Source organism: Cryptomeria japonica, chromosome 4 (assembly GCF_030272615.1).
Source record: "Cryptomeria japonica chromosome 4, Sugi_1.0, whole genome shotgun sequence".
NCBI classification, from domain to species: domain Eukaryota; kingdom Viridiplantae; phylum Streptophyta; class Pinopsida; order Cupressales; family Cupressaceae; genus Cryptomeria; species Cryptomeria japonica.
The window spans coordinates 427,520,151-427,544,449 of NC_081408.1; the positions used below are offsets into that span (position 1 = coordinate 427,520,151).

General features: G+C 39.3%; 1 protein-coding gene across 2 annotated transcripts in view; it reads right to left on the reverse strand.

The window, feature by feature from the left end:
- LOC131030603 (uncharacterized) overlaps positions 1-24,299 on the reverse strand; it is a 139,661-nt gene that overhangs the window by 105,795 nt on the left and 9,567 nt on the right. For both annotated transcript variants that reach the window (XR_009102925.1, XM_057961473.2), the window contains exon 2: positions 12,760-12,822. Coding sequence is in view for 1 of the 2 variants with exons in the window: in XM_057961473.2 (XP_057817456.1) it covers positions 12,760-12,822 (63 nt within the window). In the remaining variant the exon portion in view is untranslated. The remainder of the gene's footprint in view (positions 1-12,759; positions 12,823-24,299) is intronic.

The following is a 24,299-nucleotide window of genomic DNA, read 5'->3' on the forward strand; positions in this document are numbered from 1 at the left end:
GCTGCAGCTTGTTCAGACTTTTGAAAGATTTTGAGATCCAGGTTTTGGTTGCATCAGATCTGTGTTTGTCTTCTGTTTTTTATTTTGGAATAGGGGGTATTTTTTTTCGGTGCACTTTGAGCCCAAACGGACCTCACCGTTGAGCTCGTAGCGCCCAAAAACCCCTATTTCCATATAAAATTCGTCCGATTTGGACACAGTTGCACCAGGAGGCAAATTTCTTTTGGCCCCAAGGCTGTACGGCCCTAGGGCACGAAAACCGAGGCGAAAAATCAAAAAAAAAATATAAAAAACGCAGTTTTTTATTACAAAAACAGCGCAGCCAGTTTGGAGGAAGGCGCAGCCGGTTGGGAGCACCGCGCCGCCGCCCGCGCAGCCCGGCGGCCACCGCCGCCGGTGGTAACCCCCGCCGCGCCGCGCCGCTCGCTGAGAGCCCCCCGCCCGAGCGCCGCCCGGCCCCAGCCCGCCCGCCGCCTGCGCCCACCTGCGCGCTGCCCGCTGCCAGCAGCTCCGCCCCCGCGCCGCCGCCCCCTGTGCACGCTCCTGGTCGCCCAGAGGACCAGGGGCTTATTTTTTTAAGCCCTTGAGGGCTTAAAGGGCCTATTTGGGCTCTTTAGGAGCAGTTTTACAAAATCGGGCATAACTTGGACATCCGATCTCCGTTTTTCGAAAACGAATAGGCGTTGGAAAGCTGGTTCCGAGCCCGATCTAATTGATGGAGGTCTTTTTCTCTGATTTTGCCGTTTTGCAGTGTTTTTTGCCAGTCAAAGTCAGAACAAGTTTTTGCACTCCAGAAGCCATATCTTTTGCATACGGACTCCGTTTTTCACAAGCGAATAGGCGTCGGAAAGGTGGTTCTGTGCTCTTTCCAGATCTACAGTCTATTTCATCAGAAAATTCTTCAGGTGCTCCAAATTTTGTCTCAACCCGTTATTGCTTTCTATCATTTTCTGGCTTTCAGTTTGTACTGGGGATTAGTTTTTTGCATTGTGGGGGGGTGTTTTCTCTTGCTTTCTGTTATTTACATCAGAAAACCAGAATTTACAAACACCAATACAAAAAAATCAAACCCCCTTCTGCATCTTTTCTCTTGCTTTCTGTTATTTACATCAGAAAACCAGAATTTACAAACACCAATACAAAAAAATCAAACCCCCTTCTGCATCTTCTGTCTAGTTCTGAAAGACCACTTAATAATAATTAAAAATTCAGAGCAGTTGAGGCACAGTTCACAGGATGGCAGACAGACCTATTGAATCTCTCACACCGCATAATTACCACACTTGGAAGGGTCGCATGATGACTCTTCTCCAGTCAAAAGGGTTATGGTCCTGTTTGGATGAGGTTCAGCCTCAGTTGACACGTCTTTTTGAGATTATGCAGTACAGGAACAATATGGATCAGGCTATGGGATTGATGGCTTTACACATTTCCGACAGTCTTCAGTTTCATCTTGAGGGTTGTCTCACTCCTCGAGCCATTTGGACCAAGTTTGAAGGACTTTTTGGTACTGTCAACGAGTTCAGAGCTTTGCAGCTTGAGGCAGAGTTAACTTCCTTGGTACCTGATTCGTTTCCTTCTATTGAGGACTTTCTGATGAAGTTCAAACAGCAAAGATCTATCTTGCAGGGTTGTGGTAAGACTAAGACTGATACAGAGTGCATTTTTCTGATTCTCTCCAAGCTTCGGGGTCCATTTCAGATTTTCTCTTCGACCTTCTATTCCACCATGGATGCCTTGGGTGCTCGACATGTCATGCCTTCTTTTGAGGTCTTTTGTGATCGTCTGACTCGTGAGCAAGCTAAGCTTAAGCAGCTGGATTCACTTTCAGGTTCACAGAACCAAGCATTGGTAGCCCAGTCCTCCAAAGGAAAACAGAAGCAGAAACCGAAGCCTAAGAAAGATTCAGAGGCTAGTGAGAATCCCTCCAAGCCACCACCTAAGTTTGATTCAAAACCACAGTCCAATTCTAAACGGGGCAAATCTTCAAAGTCTGGTGAGTCTTCCTCCAAGACTAAGAAGAAATCAGGTGATCCTTGCAGTTTTTGTGGCAAGGAAGGACATCCCGTTTCCAGGTGTTGGAAACGTTTAGAGGCTTTGGAGGAAGCCATGCAGCAGCATAATATCAGTACACCACAGCCTCCTTCACAGCCCACAGGGAAAGGTCATGCTCTTTCTGCACGAGCAATGTCTCCGCATCCACTTGGATACTAGATTCTGGTGCTTCTCACCATATGACACACATAGAGGACTTGGTCACCGCTCTTGCCCTTACCGGCACTAGACATATTGCAGTTGGTGACTCAACACAACTTTCTGTTCAGGGTTCTGGTACTGTTTCATTGGATGGTGGTTGTCTTCAGGATGTGCTTTTGGTTCCTAATATTTCGACAAACCACCTATCCGTTTATCAGATTTGCCACTCTGGCTCTGGTAAGACAGTTGAGTTCTCCCCTCATGATGTGGTTATTCGAGATCTTCATGATCCTGACTTGGTTGTGGCTACTGGGAGTGTGGATTCTGCATCTCACTTATATAGTTTTGATGGCTTTGAGAGTTCAGACACTGTTGGTTCCTCTCTTATAGCACATGCAGATTCAGTGAGCAGGCTTTGGCATGAGCGTTTTGGTCATGTCAATTACAGATATCTATAGCAGATGAGTACACAGGCACTTGTGATTGGGCTTCCACAGATTTCTTGTACAGATGGTGTATGTCGTGGTTGTGTCCTTGGCAAACATCATCGAGATCCTTTTCCTAAGGGTCGAGCCTCTCGTGCTAGGGCAGCCCTAGAGTTGGTACACAGTGATCTTATGTCCTTTCCGACTCCTCCTTTTTCAGGGGCCCGTTATGTACTCACTTTTATTGATGAATTCTCCAGACGTACATGGGTGTACTTTCTTAAGTACAAGTCTGATGTCTTTGACTCTTTCAGGAAGTTTAAGACATTTGTGGAGAAGCAATCTGGACTTTCTATCAGGAGGATACGCACAGATAATGGGGGGGAATATGTAAATCAGGCTTTCAGAGATTTTTGCACTGAGCATGGTTTACAGCATCAGTTTACAATGCCTTATACCCCTCAACAGAATGGTGTTGCTGAGAGAAAGAACAGAACCTTACGGGAGATGGCAAATTGTATGATACAGTCTCGAGCTATGAGTTCTTCATTTTGGGCTGAGGCAGTCAATTGTGCCAATTATATTCAGAATCGGATGCCCCATAAGGCATTACGACATATGACTCCTGAGGAGGCTTGGACCCATGTCAAGCCTGATGTTTCTACATTCCGAGTTTTTGGTAGTGAGGCTTGGGCATTTATTCCTGATGCTCAGCGGATAGCCATGGAGAGGAAGAGCCGACCACTCATATTTGTTGGCTACTGTGAGGATGTTAAGGCATACAGGTTGTTTGATCCTGATTCCAGAGAGGTCTTGTTTCGGCGGGATGTCCAGTTTGATGAGTGTTATCCTCAGATGGATTCTCCATCACCAGCTTCTCCCTCATTGCCTACTCCTTCCTCTTCATCTCTTGAGGATTACTTATCTCTTGAGGATGATGTAGATCATGATCCACCATCTCCACCACCACCAATTGCTCCGTCTTTGCCGAAGTGGACCCGTGATACTGTTGATGCAGCTGGTTCTTTGGCAGGTGATCCTTCAGATACTCGTCGCACTCGTGCTCAGACATCTGGTTCTAGTCTTTTGAGTCATACCCTTTCAGATGATCCTCAAAAGTTTTCAGAGGCGACAGGACACCTAGAGTGGGATAGGGCCATGGATGAGGAGTATTCTTCTTTGATGAAGAATCATACTTGGGATCTTTGTCCTCTTCCTAAGGGAAGAAAGTTGGTTCGGTGCAAGTGGGTGTATCGTACCAAGTATGCTGCAGATGGTTCTATTGATAAGTATAAGGCCCGTCTTGTTGCGAAGGGGTTTTCTCAGGTAGAGGGTATTGACTACTCTGAGACCTTTGCTCCTGTCGCCAAGATGAATTCTATACGCCTGGTACTTTCACTTGCAGCTTCACAGGGATGGACAGTGTTTCAGATGGATGTGAAGAGTGCCTTCTTGCATGGAGACCTACATGAGGAGATCTATATGGAGCAGCCTCAGGGTTTTGTGCAGGACACTTCTTTGGTTTGTAGACTTCGACGTTCATTGTATGGTCTCAAACAAGCCCCCAGGGCTTGGTATGAGAAGATGGACTCCTTCTTGCTTTCCTCACACTTCACACGCTGTCATTCCGATCACACAGTCTATATTCAGCGTCAGGAGGGTGATCTTTTGATTCTAGTGCTATATGTAGATGATCTCATCATTACAAGTAGCTCATCCTCCATGATTCAAAGTGTTCAGAGAGCTTTGATGGAGCAGTTTGAGATGACAGATTTTGGTCTCTTGCACTTCTTTCTGGGTCTACAGGTTATTCAGTCTTCGGATGGGATTTCCATTTTTCAGGAGAAGTATGCTCTTGATATGCTTCAGCGATTTGGCATGCTTGATTGCAAGTCTGCCCCCACTCCATTTCAGTCAGGTGTTGTTTTGTCTTCCACTTGCTCTACTCCTTCAGTAGACCCCACTTTATACAGGCAGTTGGTTGGCAGTCTGTTGTACCTGACACATTCTCGTCCTGATCTTTCCTTTGCGGTTGGCCTTGTCTCTCGGTTCTCCCATGATCCTCATGAGAGCCATTGACAAGCAGCCAAACGTATTTTGAGATATATTCGGGGCACCACACATTATGGCATTCACTACTCTTCAGGATCCCCTCATATCATTGGCTTCACTGACTCCGATTGGGCTGGTGATGTCAATGATCGGAAGTCTACTTCTGGCTTCATTTTTTGCCTTGGTTCTGGTCCTATTACATGGTCTCGCAAGAAGCAGTCTGCTATTGCATTATCATCTACAGAGGCTGAGTACCGTGCAGCAGTGTTAGCCAGTCAAGAGGTTTTATGGCTTCGGCAGTCGATGACAGAGTTTGGGTTTCCTCCAGATTGTCCCACTATTCTTTGGTGTGACAACCAGAGTGCCATTCACATTTCTCGCAACCCAGTGGAGCATCAGCGGACAAAGCATATTGAAATCCACATGCACTTCATCAGGCAGTTGATTCAGGATGGTTCTCTCATCTTGGAGTATATTCCTACAGAGGAGCAGGTTGCAGACATCTTCACTAAACCTTTGGCATCTCCGCGCTATCTTCAGTTGCGCTCAATGCTTGGGGTGAAGGAAGTTGTCCTTGGGGGGTCTCAGTTGTGAGGTCTTCCTTCCTTCATGTTTTCTTTTCAGCATGATTCTTTATCTCTTTTTGGAGAGGAGTTTTTTCCCACTGGGTTTTCTCCTTTACTCCGCTTTATAGAGATTTTCTTGTATTCGGGTACCTGATCAGGCCTTGTTGCCGAGACCCTCTTTTGCATTGTAGTTCCTTTGCTTTCTTCTGCATTGTTTGTAGCTGCATTGTAGCTCATCTTAAGGGGGGGTGTTAGAGTAAAGTAATTAATTAACTTTGCTCTCCTCTTAAGATTTCTCTTTATGCATACATTAGTCATTTAATAATTAATATTTAATTATTAAATGTACACACCTTAGGGTTAGGTTTTCCTTTGGTGTTGATCTCCTTTATAAAGATTGATCTCTTGTATTATTCATATTCTTGATTCATTTTTTCTCTGATAATACATCTTTTCTCTTTGTCAGAGCCAAAACCCTTGTATTCGTTCTCTCTCTTTCTCTGTGACAGGTTCCTTGCATGCAGGTTTCTTTTGGGTTCTGTGGATTTGTATTTCTCAAATCCTACAGCAAAGTCCGCCATGGAGGTGATAAGAAGTCATGAAATCAATAAAGTCCACCCAACCTGGAAAGTTTCAAAATTCAAGCTGAGGGAAAGAAGAAAGTTTTCATAAAGTTTCGAATGTGGAAGGAGAAAGAAAGATAGAGTTCGATTCATGAACTCAAACTGAAAATAGAAACTTTCTTAAAAGACTAAACTCAACAAGAAGAAAGAAAGAGAGAAACTTCCTTAAACTTTCTTAAAAGACTAAACTCAAGAAGGAGAAAGAAAGATAGAGTTCGATTCATGAACTCAAACTGAAAATAGAAACTTATTAAAAGACAAGCTCCCAATCAGAATTAGATGGTGACAAGAAGAAACAAATTTCAATACTTAGACGATTTCTTCGCACAAATTGGAGAATTCAAGAGGACATCCAACACGCTGAGGTGGTATCTCGTCATCTTCCAACCAATCAGATTGTTCCAAGTCAACATGTCCAGGTTCAATGAACCTGACTTATCCACAAAAGTGTAATGTCCCCTTCCAACCAGCGATCATTCTTGGTGGAGTGTAATGTCCCCGTAGGCTATTTTTGGCAGAATTAGGGTTTCCATCTTCCAGGAGGATTTTGAGTGGGAAGTAGTTGGAGTCTGGAGTTTCTGATTGTGGAATTTTTCTGGGTTTTCAGAGAGCTTCGTAGTGATGATACATGCATCGTATTCAGTTGAGGTTGGCATACTTACTATTTTTAGTAAGTTAGGGTTTAGCTGACTGGATGGTACAGTTTTACCAAGCTTTCCAAGCTCTTTCTCTAGTTGCAAAGATCATGCTTTTCGGAGCAGTATTTCATGACTTACTATTTTTAGTAAGTAGCAGTTTGAGCGTTGCTATTTTTGGCAGTCTGGGACAGGGTCCTGATCCAGTTCAGTTCAGCGGTTTTCATTGCTCAGCTTCATCCTTGATTTGTTGATAATCAGTATTGGAGTTATAAGTTATTTAATTAAATATTATTTCCTTATCCTAAGTTTAATATTTAATTATTTTATTACTGATTAATTTTATTGAGAATTGTGCATAATGTTGTTTTCCTAAGTCTGTTGGGCGAAATATTTATGTTATGAAGGGGGACGCCAAAGAGTGAATGTGGAGACATTATTTTATTTAACAAAGTGTATTTACATGCCGAAAAATCGTGTTCTTTTCCCTCTAGGCGTAATTCTAACTTATGAGTGGGACGCCATACTTGGGTCCACCTTGGGGAAATGAAATGCAAATTGAAGGGGGTGAATTTGGCAGTAATTTGGATTTGAATTTCAGACTAGGAAATTATAAATACAAGTGCTCAGCCTCTCATTTGGTAATCCAGAGATTTATACTATTATGCTGTCGGAATGACTCCAGACTTCTTCGAGGGTGAAAACCTCCTAGAGTATCCTTTGCAATTTCGAGTGTGAGACATCACTCCTAGTTGTGGTTCGATTTTGTTGGATTGCTTGGTTGTTTCCTATGGATTGCGTTTTGTGTGGATTTGGAGAGTTTGTTTGCTGCTGCAATTTTTTGGTGTTGTTGGACGTGGTGGTTGAAGCAGTATTTCGTTAATATCTCCCTGCCTATTGATCATTACATTCTGGGTATTGGCTCTATCCAACCGTACTCCTTGGCAATATAACTCACCAAATTGCAAAAGGGGACGTGGTGATTCTGATTTTTAGCTGCAAATCAAAATCTACAACAGGTCGTACCATTTGGGAGGTGCATCGGGTTGTGTGCAACATTCCTTAAGCTTCCACATTGCTGGTTTGAGGTTTAGGGATTGATCGCCTATGTCATTTCTTTCATTTGTTTCAGATTTTGTGTGATTTGGTGTAGAATTGAGTGAGTTGTGAGTTTTTTGGTGTTGCCTAGTGTGGATGGTTCTGCGTGTCATTGATTTTCAGTTTCAGAACAGCAAGTAGTGTTTATGTTGGGTGATTTTGGATAGCTTCAGATCTGCACTTAACTTCTTATCTATGCTCATATCTCTATTTGTAAGATTGTTTCAGTAGTACTGATCAATCATTCTTATTGCTTCTTCTTTTGTAATTCCCATTGTGCAAGTGGAAGAGGATGGCTTAGCCGCCTTCTTGTTTGTAATTCAGTTTGTCGCTTTTGTCCTCCCACTGAGTAAGTGGTTGAGTGATATTGTCCTCCCGCTGAAATATGCAGTAATTGTCCTCCCGCTGAAATATGCAGTAGAGTGATTGTGTTGAAATTCCTTCTTGTTTTCCTTGGCTAGTTCACCGCCAAGTAGTTTAGTTTTTGTCTTGCTGGATAAGCAAAAGGGGTTGGCTTGCCGCCCGTGCATTGTAATTTCAGTTCAATTTATGGTGCTAGCGATCCCCGGAACACCGTATGCTCTCACCCTCCCAGATTGGGCTCTCGGTGAACAAAAGGTGGAAGGGTTCCCTTTCAGTTGTTTTGGCTTATTTCTCTAACCTTAACGGGTTATTGTGTTTGCTTTGTAATCTTATTGAGAAAATCAAAAAAAAAAAATTGTGGGAATATTTCAAGAAGCTTCTAGAGGGCACACTTCACAATGCAACAACCTTAGATTGAATGAAAGATCTGATAAGTATCGTTTATGGTGCATCTCCGCTCATACTTTTGGTTAATGGGTGATTTTCATTCACTGTGCAAAGTTAGTCTGAGCTTTCCTTTGTGCATGTTTAAACTTCCAAATCATAAGCACATCCTTTGAAGATTGCACCCACTTTGTGTAGTTGACGTGAATGAGGCGAAGCAAAGTGTGGTTTATTGAGGTCATCAAACCTATACCGTCTCTAGAATTCCTAGGAGTAGATTAGAACTTCTAAACCCAATCATAAGCACGTCCTTTGAAGATTGCACCCACTTTGTGTAGTTGTCGTGAATAAGGCGAAGCAAAGTGTGGTTTATTGAGGTCATCAAACCAATACCGTCTCTGGAATTCCTAGGAGTAGATTAGAACTTCTAAACCCTTGTCTCCTTTTTAGTTTTTCATGATCCAAGTCCCAATTGATAGAGCTTCATTGTCTAAACCTTCATTGTGAATTGAACAATCCAAGCGTAAGTCCCTTTGTGTATTACCAGCAAATCACAACGCCCATTGAGCTTATCCACATGTCAAGACCTGACAAAAGAAACCTTGGAATCGCCATATGATCTTCTAGCAATCTTAGCATAAGCGGTGATTTTTCAAGAGAGGATAAATTATCTTTGCGTACTTTATTCTAATGTTTGGTAGATGATTAAACAGACACCATCACTTCCCTACTTGGCAAGCTCAACAAACACCATATATCTGTCGTTGGAATTCAAAGAAACCTTCTACCATATTCTCTCAATCCAACTGAGAGAGATAAGATAGGTTGAGATGCCCATAACACTGATGTCAAAGTGTATTGATAGCAAATGAACTCTGGGCTGCTAATGCATGCTCCTAAAATTTCTCCCATGATCTTCTATGCCAATTGTGATGGTTTTTTTGGACTCCTTGTCACCAATATAGGATTTGTGTGTGTTAAAAATGACATCCAGCTTGGGACGGTGGCAACATAATCTGACTCAATGAGAGCAAATTGAGCTCCATGCCCAAGACATAGTATACGTTGAGGAAAATAAGAGTTTTCCCTCCAAAGGTTATCTAGACATTGCCTTTGCCAACAACTATAAACTCCTCACCACCACCAAAGATCACTAAATCTCAACAAGCCATGTACTCAGTGAAGTAATCCTTCTCATGAGTAAAATGTCAAGATGCTTCAAAATCAATGTACCACGCAAAAGACTTTGCTTAATATGTTGGTTGTTTGGCCATGAAATCAAAGAAGGTAGACTCCTATTCAAAAAGCTTTGCACCATGAGCCTTTTGTGGAGGCCCGCCCTCATTGGATTTCTAATCAACCAACCTCTCTCTTCAATGCCTCTTCATATGACCAAGTTTACCACAATAGTGACATGTGATATTTTTCAGATTCTTTAAGTATCTCCATTTAGCCCTTGGCCTTTCTTCTGAGGCCACTTGCCTTGGCCTTTGTCCTTGGCTGCAAAGGCATGTTCCACATTCTATGTATCACTACTAGTACTAAATTGTTTCTTCCATCTATCCTAATGCAAGAGTTTGTTGCATAAATCGTCAAGCTTCAAGTCAACACTAGTAGATGTGATGTTAAGTGTTTCAATGTAATGTAACTTTTGGAGATATTACTATATTTTGCCCTAAAATCACAATTCCAACTAACATAAGAAATAAAGAACATGTCATCTTGATCTGAACACATGTCAAAATTAAAGATGAACATATTTTGATTCTTGTTGTGCATGTTGATGATAGTCCTATCACAGGTAGTGAGCCCATTGCATTGCAACAAGTGAAGTCTGATCTGTATTCTGTTTTTGACATGAATAATCTAGGCCTTCTACAACATTGCTTAGGTAGAGTTAAAGCAACATAACCATATCATTTCATGGCTTAGGAGTAGTATGCTAAGAATCTTTTGGAATGGTTTCATGTGGTTTATTGTATCCTTCTCCTAACCCTATGGAAGTCGGGGTGAAGTTGGCAACATATGATGATTCATCATCAGCGGATGAATTACTTCACAAATTGGGGGGGCTTACATCCACATGACCAAATATTTGTTTTGTCAGAGTATTGTGCTATGTCAAAGGTATTCTTGACTTTGGTATTCCCTATTAGAGGACAAAAGATTTCATGCTGACAGGATATACAAAGTGTCATGCCCCCCCCCATCAGACTGCTGCCTTCAACATAACAGCATTAATAGCAATTAAACCTAGGTGATGAAATTAAAGGATAATAGTGATTAATTGTAAGGGTCTGACCAAGGTAAAAAGGATTACAATTATTAGCGATTAATTAAAGAAATAATAAGCAGCGATTACAATGCATCCCTTGCAAAATGAGGGGTGTGCCTCCTCATTAGAAGATAAAAGAGAGGACAATCATTTTTAGAGGGAAGGAAGAAGGAAGCAATGGAGCATATGAATCAGGGAAGGATTAATGAAAGATGAAAGGAATGGAAAGAAAATAAGGAAGTGGCTCTTTCAAAGGGCAGAAATTATGAAGGGTTGTACTCTTTCCAAGGGTGGTAAATGTAAACAGTTGTGACTTGCAAAGGGCAGATAAGATGAAGAGGTGTGACTTCTCCCTCACACTAGAAGATATAGAGGGGAGAAGGTTTCATTTCAGGAAGATATGCAAGAGAGATCAATTTTAAAACTAACTTATTATTCTCAAAAGGCAGCTATGAAGAGTGGTGAATTAAGTCTTATGAAAAGTGTTGACTCTTTCACCAATAAAGTATAAAGGAGAAATCATTCCAAGCATTCAAAGATCACTTATCAATCATCACTCACTAACACATCAAATCAGCACTCATTCAATTATCATTCATGAATCCATAAAAGCAATGATCAATATCAAATCAAGCAAACAATCAATCAGCAAAGCATCATCATAAATTATGAATTCATTCAATCAATAAAACATACAAACATCCATCATTCAAACATCAACTATTCAAGCATTGCCCATTCTAGACTCAAATCATTCAAATATCAACCATTAAGACTTTAAACATTCAAAAATCAATTGCTAAGGCATCAATCATCCGAGACATAAATTTGGAATAGAATTGAGAGCAGCAATTTATAATATTCAGAAATAACTGGAATCAGAAATAATTGGAATCAAACATTTGAGAATAAATATATTGATTCATCAAGAGGTGTTTAATTAGAAATAATCTAGCAAATTCCTTGAGAATTCATGTCTTATATTTGTTGTTAAGTGTCTTGCAAATAGGAAGGACCAGTGGCCTTCCGAGTTCACGAGAGAAGAAAGAATGGCCCACCTTCATGCTCTTATCAGGTTGGACAAAAGGTGCAACAGACAGCCAGCCTTCCATGCTTTTGGCCTTGATTGAGGAGGACAGCCAGCCTCCCAGGTCAACTGAAGGATGGAAGGGTGACCAACCTTTCATGCTCTCAGCAAGTCAAGGATGGCCAGCCTTCGGAATTGCCAGTTTGCAAGCATTTCCAAGAAATTCATGATGTGAATTGCTATGAGGAATATGCTATGATGTGTGGATTCAAATGTTAATGATGCTATGATTTATTGATCTAAATATCATGATGTTTTAATAAATGGATTTGAATATTATCATAATTTCTTTTTACTTAATATTACTAAACTCAGTTTTTAGTAAATAATATTGTTTTGCAGGCCTAAAATTGGGAATATATCAAGAAAGGGACATTACACAAACTCTAATTAGGTTGGTTCTTGATATTGAGAGATCACCTACTAGCCATATATTTTCCTTAGGCTCAATTATTTGATGTTAAAATAAGCTTCGATGCACTATAGCTCCATATTCCATCAACTCAATTTTTCTATGCTAATCAATAAGTCTTGAAGTTGATAAAGAACCAGTTTGTTGAAATCGCATAATGTATATTTCATCATCAATGAATTAGGCAATGGGTTGACATTGATTATATTTCTTTTCACCATTGCCCTTCTGAGGGAATAGTTTGTTGACCAATGACCAAATCTCTTGGTGCTATTCTTTTGGTCATATTTGGGACAAAATTGGAGTATCTTCAGTTTAACCAATATATGGGTGCTAGATATAATATAATGTCTGACTACACTTGGTACGCAAGCATTTATTGCACACTATTGATGAAATAATCACCACATTACCACCATGTATCTTACCCATTTAATAATGAATACAAGCATACACTCAAATGAATGTGTGTCATCCAATTCTCTCCCCAAAAATCATCTCGAATATAAAGGTTGTGTTTACTACCTCTTTGGGAAGGTGAAGGAAAAGGAAAATTACAAAGAAGCCAGCTAAACTATATCCTACAGATACAAATAAATAGAGATGCACGAGTCAAAATTAAAGTGAATCTTATTATAATTACCTTTATTATAGCAACATAGGGTTTCTCATTTTTTTCTTCTGGAGTTACCAATACAGGGTCTTCCTGCAAAAGAATAACATCAAATCAAACTTTTATCATGCCTTTAAAACTTCAAGATTCACAAAAAATTAACACATTTGCTGCAAACATATAAGCATCATGCACTCAGACTATAAAGAAAAGTACATATTCACTCTTTTAAACTAATTTCTTTAAAAATTGCTATCCAGAATTACTTTCTCTTATCCCCCGCAAAGTTTATCATTGAATATATATATTATGTGAACGTGTGCTTCTCATTTATTATTTATCATCCCAAAAATCATACCAGATGACCTCCAACATACATTAATATTTGGACCGGATTGTATGTCCACAAATTTAGCAGAAAAATAGCAGATATTCTAGTAATAGTGTTAAATAAAACAAATAAGTAATGTCATAAGAATTCACATTCCATTCAGATATATAAAGGATCCAAAAATGGGTTAAATCAAGGCTTCAAGAAACTTGAACAAAATTATAAAAATTAAGCTGATGATGATTTAGAAACATTCTTTAACTGAGTGACGACTTTACTTGATAACAAAATTAGAATGGAATACATCTAAGTGATCAATTTTGTTATAGAGATGTAACAAATTTGTTTTGAGATTACAACTCATATGCTAAAATACAGAGAATATATCCAAATATAAAATGATAATTTATGGCTACATGCAGAAGAGTTAATTAAAAAAAAGATGTATAAGTTACAACTTTTGTATGTTTTATTTTGCTTATTAAAAGTTTAATTTTGCAAATATTTTGGTACTCGCATGTTATCCAGCCAAAAATAGGGTTACAAAACAAAAATGTTCTACATTTAGTCTTAATTAAATTATTAGTCTTGTCCAGTTCATGTGCTTGATAAATCTAAATGTAGGGCAGCAACCTTATTCTAACCAACATGTTCACGACTAGAAACTGATTTTGAAGAGAAATGTCTCTATCATTCTCCCTAGATCCATATTTTTCGATCTGGAAATTGTACATAACATTATGATAAGAACAAATACTAAGGTTTCTCTAAGTTTACAAGATAGGAGATACAAGGATGGGATTTCAAAACAAGATCTCTCTCTCTCTCTCTCTCTCTCTCTCTCTCTCTCTCTTTATATATATATACATATATATAGAAATATATTGTTGGTTGAAAATTTTGTACACTTGGGAAGATGTGCAAAATTGTGGTTTCAGCCACAGTCTGTGAGTATAAAACTCTCCTAATTTAGGGAAGGTTCCCCCTTTACTACTACTAACACTAATCTAATTTGAGTGGGATGACATCTTAATCTCTTTCTTCTAGAAACAAACGATATCCTTTCTTTTATTTCAGGAAAGAAGTTACAGCAACAACAATAAATATAGAAATGAAACTTTTTGTAGGATTTTTAGAACATAAAGGGAAGCAAAGTTTCCATGAAAGCACAAAGACTTCATCACTACCCCGAGACAGGAAAATAGAAATGAAAGCACAAAGTCTTCACCACTCCTACTATCCTATCAACCTTTTCAAAATGATAACAGTGTACACCACACAGCAGTTCAAAGTTTGTCTATATGATGCACTTCACCTTACATGCACAAGTCTTAAAAAATAAAAGCAACACAAAGGCTACAAGTTATCTCCTTACTTGAGCTTTCTACACTAGCTTCAAACATGATAAGCAGCTCAAAGTCTCCAAGACCAAGTCTGAAAACCAAACCTATAACTCTAATTACAATTAGCAGCTCAAAGTCTGCAAGATTGAATTTAAATCTCTCTTGAACAATAGAACAAAAATCACAATCAATTCCAGAAAATGTCATCACATAACAACTTGAATTGGCACAAAGTCTCAACACAACTTGCCTCTTTTATTCAAAGTAATTTGATTTACATCTAAACTCAAAGTCTTATAGTGCACGTACAAACTGGCAGAATTTTGTTGCATTGCCAAAAGATCTTAAATTACATAGAACACCCTCGTCTATATATAGGAGAGGGTCTGAGAGCAAAATGTGGGAGAAGTCTAGCCAACTGAGACTTATTCCACAACTAACTAACTAACTATGACTTATTCAAATTACAGTCCTATCGTCTTTCGACTTGTAATTTGCTTACATGCAATTACAATTTACAACAATGCAAGTGATATGATCTACTGCAATTACAATTTCTGACATTACATGTAATTTGTCAAAATGAAATTACAAATGCATAATTGAAACTAAGTGTCCAAAGACACAACTCTATTTACATCATCCTTTGTTTGATCTTTGTGCTATTATAAGACACTCTATGATTGAAGTAACCGGGTTTGGGAATAGCATCTTGAACCGGAACAAGAACTTGCACCCTTGATTGTCTTTGTGTCCTTGGCCAGCGAACTTCAACCTTATCACAAGCTTGGGGTAGTACCATTTCTTCAAGAAGTAAATCCTTCTCTTCGTTGTGTTCTTTCTCCATGCTTGATTCACGTTGTCACTGGATGACTTCATGAGGATTATTGACCCTCGGGCTGTCCCATGAATTACCGTTGCATCTCTTCTTTTGTTCATTGATGAAGAACCCATAACACCTTATTCAAGATGAAATTGTTATAAAACAATGCCCATGCCTTGATTTGTTGGTTTGATAGATCGTCAATGCAAACAAGACTAACAAGGGAAGGGATAAATCGATGCAAAAATGGGCTCACAAGTGAATTTCGGGTTTTGAGGACTGCATTACATGTATGGGAGAACAAGAGCATTGACTTGCAATTGTGGAGAACGAACATGCAACTTCACATGTGTAATGGGAAAATACAAGTTTGCACTTGTAATTGGATCCTAGAGACTCATTTTCAAGTGTTTTTTAGTGCATTTTGGACCCATTTCGGATCTTAAGAGGTGGAATGCGAGTGCATAGCAGCAAGCTTGAAAAGGAGGAAATGGCCAATGCAATGTAGGGAAAAACCTTGACACTTGCACTTGTAATCGGGTCTTGGGAACCCAATTGCAAGTGTACAAGCTTGCATATTTGGGATGTGCAAAATGGGGAAGAAATGCTGAAACTTACACATGCATATAAACTTGCAACAGGAACCTTAAGATCCGATTACACATAAAAGAGGCCTTATTAATGATTGGCAAGGATAAGCTCAACTATAGTTAACTTGCAAGATAGAAAGCAAAAAGGGACTTGCAATCGGCTTCTAGAGACCCGATTGCAAGTAAGAGAAACTTTGCAAGGATGGCACAAACTTGCAATCGGGCCTTGAAACCCCAATTGCAAGTGAAGAGCAGTGATAAAATCATGAAGTCATCGTGATAACATGCTTGCAATCGGGTCTTAAGACCCCGATTGCAAGTATAATAATACAACTTGTAATGATGCTCTAGAAACCCAACTTTGCAAGTAACCTGGCCCGATTACAAGTGTGTGCATTTACTTGTAATGTCATCCAAAAGTTCCTACTATTTGCAATGAGGTCAAAAAGTTCCTACTTGCAGTGACTGATCTGAAACCCGAAATTGCAAAGAAAGCTAGGAAAATGAAGGTCAAAACTAACCAAAACATGGACAACAATGGTAAACACATCCCCTGATGATTGGACATTAGCAAATATGAGTTTTGAACCTTGTAAAATGTGCTTTAGAGAAGAAAACTACGAATTTTTGAGTAGAAATTCATAGGGGTTGTCAATTTTTGAAAGTTAAAAAATGAGGGCAACATATATATGGCCCATTAATGGGCTTTCCCAGGTGGATCCGGAAAAGAAGATGGGGAAAGGGGAAATAAGGCTAGGAATTGAATGGCAGAAACCAAAAGAAGGTTAGGTTAAGGTTAACTTCGACAGGGCATCAAGGGGTAATCTAGGGCCTTCTAGGGTTGGATTTGTCGCTCAGAATTAGAAAGGTGATATCTTGGCTATTGGGGCAAGGAGATTGGTAAACGGCACGAACAATGAAGCAGAGGTGCAGGCAGCATTGTGGGGGTGAGGATGGCGCAACGTCTATTGATTCCTTGTTTGCATTTGGAGGCTGATTCACAAATAATCATTAATGCTATTATGAAAGGCGAGACCGTTTCCAAGAAAATCAACAAATTTATCCAATTAATAAAATTGGAATTAAAAACCTTCCAATCTTTTCAAATTTCTCATGTGTTAAGAGAAGGCAATGATATAGCCGATGTATTTTCCAAATCAGCTATATCATTGCATGAGGTGGGTGGTGAAGGTGTTTGGGAGGATTATCAAGGTCTGGAGCTAGCTGAAGTGTGAATCATATGTTGTCGAGGGAGAGTGGTTTAATGATCATTTAATGCAAATTTGACAAGGGATGGTGTGGTGTAATTTAAATGCAAGGGTGGGCGGCCGATTTGTATTCTCCAGGTTGAGGTGTGCAGAGGAAGCAATAGAGAAAGTGACAAGGGTGGTGATTGGGATAGCAACAACTAGCGAGCATGGAGGCAAATTTTTCACTTCATTCCATTAAACAACAACTTGCCTTTTTTGGCAAAGTTTCTAAGAAAAGGCTCTGGGGTTTGTTTAGATTTGATAGCCACATTTTCTAGCAGATTCTGGAAGTGTTTCTTGGTGAGGAATATTTGAGGTTGGAGTTCGTTACAAAACGAATGCCAATATTATTTTCATGGTAGTTGCGTGGGGATTGGTGTTTGGCTTGAAGGAGGATGTGGGGTGGGTGGCGCGAGCATGTGTCCCAAACCACTCTCTGTGTGGGATGACTTCTATAATGGCGAAAGCGGAAGTAGGTAAAGGATTGCGGTGATAGTTTGGAGAAGGCATAATGCAAGATGAAAACGACACGGAGTACAAGCCCTTCATCCTTTGGAAAGACAGAGTTGATCAAGCTGCTCGAACAAAGGAGGCGCATGTAGGCTAGGAGGCATTGAAGGTCTTTGTCCATGAGAAGGAAGTGGAGCTACGAATGGCATGAGAGGCAAAGCAGAAGGATGTAGAGAAGAAAACAAAATTTTCTCCTAAAGATTATTGGGTCAATCGACAAGGTACAAAGAACAAAAATTGTAATTCTGTCTTATTTCCTGTTTTGCCTTGTGGGTAAAAGGTCTTAGGGTTTGGTTTTTGTTTAAATTTTGTATAGTGTAATGGTGGCAATAAAGCCACATTTTGGTGGTGATCGGATAGTTGACTATGAGCAAGCAGGGTGTTAAAATTTGTGTATAGGTTTCATGTGCGTGGTAAGGCGTCTTGTGGTTCGAGAGGTATAGGTGTTAGAAGTATTTTCTAGCTCAGACTAATACAGGGGTTAATCCCTAATTTTGATTTTGATTTTGATATCCTTTACTTATTAAACTACTTTTATATTAATAAAATATACTCTTAACTACCGATCAATATATATATATATATATCAAGTAAAAATACTATAGCAGATAGATAAGAGTATCTTTTAAAAAGTTGTCTTCTATACTATTAGCTCAATTTGTCGCAATTCCTTACAAGACTACTGGCTAGAATCCTATAATGTCCCCTTTCTAGCACATATTGTATGAGGTTGGTGTTACCCTATTTCTCCATAGATCTGTGGGCTAACCAGGACAATTAAGGGACCTTGAGGATATTTGGCCTAGACAGTTTCAGTTGCAGGCGATTCTGAGGTGTTTTGGTGTGGATTTGGGATACTATTTATAGTAAGTCAATTGGGCCAGGTCAGGATCATCAGTGATTCATGAATAATATCATGTCGATGGTAATTGTTGATATCGACTAGAGATTTTCATAAACATTTGTCATTATTAATTTATTTATCAATAAAGTTAAGTTATAAACTTAAAATTAAAATATTAAAGTTTATTGATATGGGGACTTAAGTTAAATGGAAGTTATTTAAATATTAAAAGTTCGCCTTCATTAAAGTTACTTGAAGACTTAGATATTAAAAGGGAGGTATTATTATTTATCCCACATTGGTTGGAGAAGTGTGTGGGCTCTCCTGGGAATGTTATAAAAGACTCTTAAGAGTTCATTTTCAGTAGGCTGGATTGAATTAGGAATTTATCAATTATTTGGAGAGTTTAACTTCAAGTGTTTGTGAGGACAAAATCCCTCATGAGCAACAATCTCTATGCTGTTGAAAGATACAGTCTGGGGATTCGACTGGTGCTTGCATTCAGGTAATACAACAATAATCAAGGGTTCTTATTTGCTGGTTCAAGGGTTGATTTGCATATCAGATTGTGTGAGAAGTGTTGAGGATGATTCTAGGAGTGAATTGAATAAGTAATTGCTTTTTGCTTTTCATTGGTTAATGCCGGGCCATCCCATATCAGTATTGCTGTAGCTGCATTTGTATCAGTGCTGGCCGTACATCCTCCAGTCTGGCTGTACTATTCCATGCTGGCTGTATTACTTCCTGGGCTAGAAGTGAGACTGCTGGGCATTGTGTGTGGGGTTTTGGAGACTGCAATTGCAATTTGGAGGACATCCTTTGCTGTATAGTTCTGCTACAGGTAGCCTTACCACTTGAAGGGGTTTAAATCTGCATTCTGAAGGCTTTAAGGTATCATTCTTGGATACTATATATATGCTGGTGAAGATTTGTTAATGCTGAAACAGACTTAGGGTATTTGGAGGTGTGGAGGTTTCGTCATACTCATTTCCCATGCTCATTCGAACCTAGTACTGAACGCTGCAACAGTTCTGAGCAGTCAATATTATGTATTGGAGACTTTACCAGGTCTGCAATCTGATTTGTAATGCTTGAAAATAGTTCTATTAATTCTGAATAAACTTTATGTGTTATCAGCATTTAATCTTCTATGATATATTGCCAACATTTTGTTATGTATTGTTTCCTATATTGAATGCAATCCGAAAATTTTGATTAGCAAATTCGGAAAAAAAACATATACTAGACTGCCTATTACAAATCCAGCCATATGCCTAACAAATAGCAATGCTATTGGCAAAAAAAATTATGTGTCACCAACATCTCTTATAAGATTGTTGGCCAAGTAGAGTAGATGATCAGAATTGCCCAGATCACTTGCAGCACTACCAACCAACCAAATCATCACTAATTGTCCACCAAGTAGGTTTTGATAAGAACTTTTGGATGGCATTTGAGGCAGATGAAGTTATCCATTGGAAGGAGTATAGCAAATACAACTCTATGCCATCAAAAGTGGATGATATCATTTTTCCTTGGATCAGGACAGATTAGAGAGAGTGGCAAAGAATCTAGCAGATATCATTTGAATTGTTTTAGGCGAGAAAATTTAAAAGTGCAAGATTCAAGCTGAGCAATGTTGGTGAACCCCTATATTCCTTGACAGTCGCAACCTGGCAGAAATGCTATTCCTCTTCAGAATTGTCAGCTTTGGTAATAGTCAAATAGCTGTTGGAATGCCTCCTTCCCTCCTCACATGGTTTTCTGAGGCCAAGCAGGCCCCAGAGGTGGATCTCTCAAATTCAAAGGTTGTTTCGGAGGCTAAAGCCTTTATTATTACAACAGGATAGGGTTCTACAAGGATAGATATCTTTTGCTAGAGGAGATGTAAGAGCACTAGAGTGGTGAGTGATTTAATAACATGATTGCAATCTGTTAAACAATTCCTTCTCTTCCAGTTCAAATAAAGATAGACAACCAGATAGAATTTTAACAGCAAATTATGACAGTTCATATCAAAAAAATTCAACACCATTCTGACTTAGATTATATTCAAAAAACCAGGTGGTTCAATAATCTTTCAAGCATTAATTCAATTCACTGAGTGCCTGTATAGGGATTGTAAGCACCATACAAAGTCTGAAACTTATTGCCAATCTACCACTTGCAGTTGTAGCCATTCTAAGCAAGGTCTTCCAAGCAATGAATGACCCGTTGACGTGATGTTTTCTATCGACCTAGAACTGAATGTAGGTAGGCCCTTCAGTACCTCCTGGTTGACACTAGTATAACGAGATTTGCTGCTGTACTGATAAGGAAATGATGTCAGTGGATAATTGTGCTCGATCATTTGAATGTGTTTGGGAAAAAAGCCTGTATCTGCACTGGTCACCTTGACTTTGCTGATAATAGACCTAGAAAACACAACTGTGTCTGATGATATGATTGCTAGGCACTCCTAGATGGGTGATTGAGTCACCTACGGACTGAGGAGGTGTTGCAGGAACCAACAATTAAACTCAGCCTCAGACTCACTGCTATAGGTCCCTGGACTACCCTTGAATAATGATCTGCTCTCCCAGGATTTGCTTACTAGCTCCAATTTATAATTTGCCAACTCCAAACCTTTGCAGGGCAACAATAGAAGTTAGGGAACTGGATTGCAGGATTTACAAAGCACTGAAGGGGTTACGTTTTTGTCTAAATTCTTCCATGCTAGGCAGGGGTTTCATCTTGGATAGCACTACAAGTCTACAATAGCAAACTTCGCCAAGAATACCATACCTTCCAATGGCTAGCAAAAGACAACAAACACAGGTTTCCTCATGTGGCATGTGAATAGCTAAGTCTATGCTAACCAGAAAACTTGAGCACCAAAACACTAATTTCAAAAATTAATTTTTTTTATATTTAATATTAAATAGCTATGAAGAAAAATTAGTGCTTAAAAATCAGGTCCCTCTGCCAAAACATTACTAGGTCCTTTGCCACCATGGTTGGGAAGTTGCCAAGTTCCCATTAATCCACGCCCTGGAACCTTCTGCTCTCCTGCAAAGGAAGCTTGTGGTGGAGAGGAGTGCAGCTTATCTGAAAACAATACAGGGGATGGCTCCGGAAGAGACAGAAGGCTGGTTCCAGAATTATCTTAAGGAGGAAAGCTGGATGGGTTTCAAAAAAGGAGGCTGAGTTTCCAAAATGGCGAGGCTAAAACTGCGAAGGTGGACTTGAAGGATATTGAGACCCTAGAGGATCATGCCAATTGGGGCTCGGATTGTGTTTTCAAAGCACGGCTGGAAACTACAAAGAGTGGGCGTCCTTCCATGTAAGGGTGGGGTTTGGTTTGGTATGGGTAGGCTTTCTATTTAGAGAATTTCCAATTTAATGCTTTATATAATGACTTATGGCATAGGGTGGTCAGCTCCATTTTGGTCTTGAGAACTCAAGGGGTATTGTCTCTGTTTTGTTGGGGTGGTCTGGTTGTTTGATCCCTTTTGTTTTCAGGAGCTGGTTAAAGTTAAGGACCATCTGCTAATGGATGGTGTTTTGGTGGTGGTGTCTGACTAGGGGATGAAGTATTTTATTTCGTCCAATGATGGCCATTTCCAATTGTAAACAAATGTAAACTTTAATTTTATATTAATATAAATGAGTGCAGCCCCATAGCTGCTATTAACCTATCAAATAAAAGTTCGTTCTTAAAAAAACTTTTACTTATTTATTTCTGGTTTTGTAGATTCTTCTACTTCACAAAATATTTCGGAAAAACCTTGTTTCTCAGCTTTTTCTCCCTCACATCCAAAATTGCTTCAGATCCTAAGATCAATTTCCCCTCATCATCAAGTGGTGGCAGCTCTAATGAAGGGGTTACCTACTGTCTGAGAGCCTTCTTCAAGCATTACATGCGAAAAATGTTGTAAATTTCGTTCTTCTCAAGAAGTTCCAGCTCATATGCAGCCTCACCAATCTTTCTTATGATCTTCTATGGTCCATAAATTGTAACATTAACTTCTTAGCACAATTTCCTTTGAGTGAAAATAGTCTTTAGGGCTGCAATCTCAAAAATACCATGTCTCCCACCTCAAATACCGTCTCAGTAATACCGTCTCAGTTCAATGGCAATCAGCATACAACTTTTGCTGATTTTGGGACTACTATAAGTTTTCTATAAGTGCTTTCACAATATCCAAGGTTTGTTCGAATCAAATCTTTAGCCCCCAGTACTCTACTGTCTGAAAGAATCAAATCGGTGAATGAAATACCATCATATCCATAAAGTGCCTTGAAAGAAGTCATACCTATCGACAAATGATGCATGGAATTGTAGCAATACTCCCCAAGGTGAAGCCATTTGACCCATGTTGTTTGCTGCCCCATAATATAATTTCTCAAGTAATCTTCTATCTATTTATTCACAATTTTTGTTTGTTCATCATTTTGAGGATGATAACTAGTGCTTTGGGTCAATTTTGTGCCTGCAAAATGAAAGAGCTCTTGCCAAAACAAGTTGATAAACCTGCTGTCCCTGTCACTTACAATGTTCCTTGGCAGCCCATGAAATCTGAAAAGTTCTCTAAAACAGATCAGCAACTTGTGGAGCCTTGTAGTCTGAAGAAATAGCATGAAAATGAACATATTTAGTGAGCCTATCAAACACCACATGGATACAATCCTCCCCTTGCACCTTTGGGAGGCCCATACTAAAATCCATGGAGATACTCTCCCATTTTTTATTTGGAAAGGATAGGGGCTGCAGCAAGCCAGCTGGAAATACATGCTCTATTTTGTCTTGTCAGCACACCAAACACGCCCTACACATGCTTCAACACATCATTTTTTGGCTCTTTCCACATAAAATGTTCCCTTAATTGCTTATAAGTCTTGTAGTAACCTAACTGACCAACAAGTTGTGAGTCATGACATGCCCTCAAAATTTTTTCCTTCACCTTTCATTCTGGGACAAGATAAACCCTATCTTTATAGAGGATGAGTTCATCAATCACCTTGATCCTGTCATCTTGCAACTTTCCATCCAAAATGTCAGTAACAACTGTAGTTTTAGCCTATTCAGACATTATGGAAGCCTTCCAATCAATAGATATATCAATCATAGAGCAGAAGTAAGGTTACTTAGATAGTGCATCGGCCACCACATTATTTTTTCCCTTAACATACTGAATGTCAAAATCATAGGCGTTCCCTTAACATAGTCAATGTCAAAATCATAGGCTTGTAGTTTGCTCACCAATTTTTTTTGTCTATCATTCAAATCCTTCTTATTGAGAGAGACTTTTAAACTGTTATGATCTGTTTTACCACAAACCTCTCACAGACCGATTACTATCTAAATTTAGCCAGTGCACGCATGATGACCAATAAGGGCCAAAACCCAGTATTTGTTAGCAGCTACAGCAGGGTTACAGTCTGATAATCAGATCTGAGCACTTTGGTTGACACTTTCAGCAAGTTATTGTTTATTCATACCAGCCGTACCTCTCCTAGGTTAGTCGTACCATCCCAATCAGCCTATGGGATGCAAATAAATTAATAAAGAAAATTTAGCAGCAGCTATTTGTTGGAAAATCATTGTTGGGAGGTCACTAGGGCAAATCAATGATCTCTTCTGTGAATTCAGGGCACATTTAAAAGATATCATCAAATTAGAGGGGAAAATAGGATCAATTTGGTGATCTCTCCTGGCAAGATTTCAGAATAAGCTTCAAAATTGTCAGCCATCCATTCAATTGTTTTTGATAATTATTGTTTAGAAGAATAAAATTCATTGGAGCTGTTGGTGCACTTTGGAAACTCCTGTAGCAGTATTTTCCTTCAATAAAGTCAATAAAGAAGCCCTCCAAGCAAGGCGTTGGAACCCTGGTAGG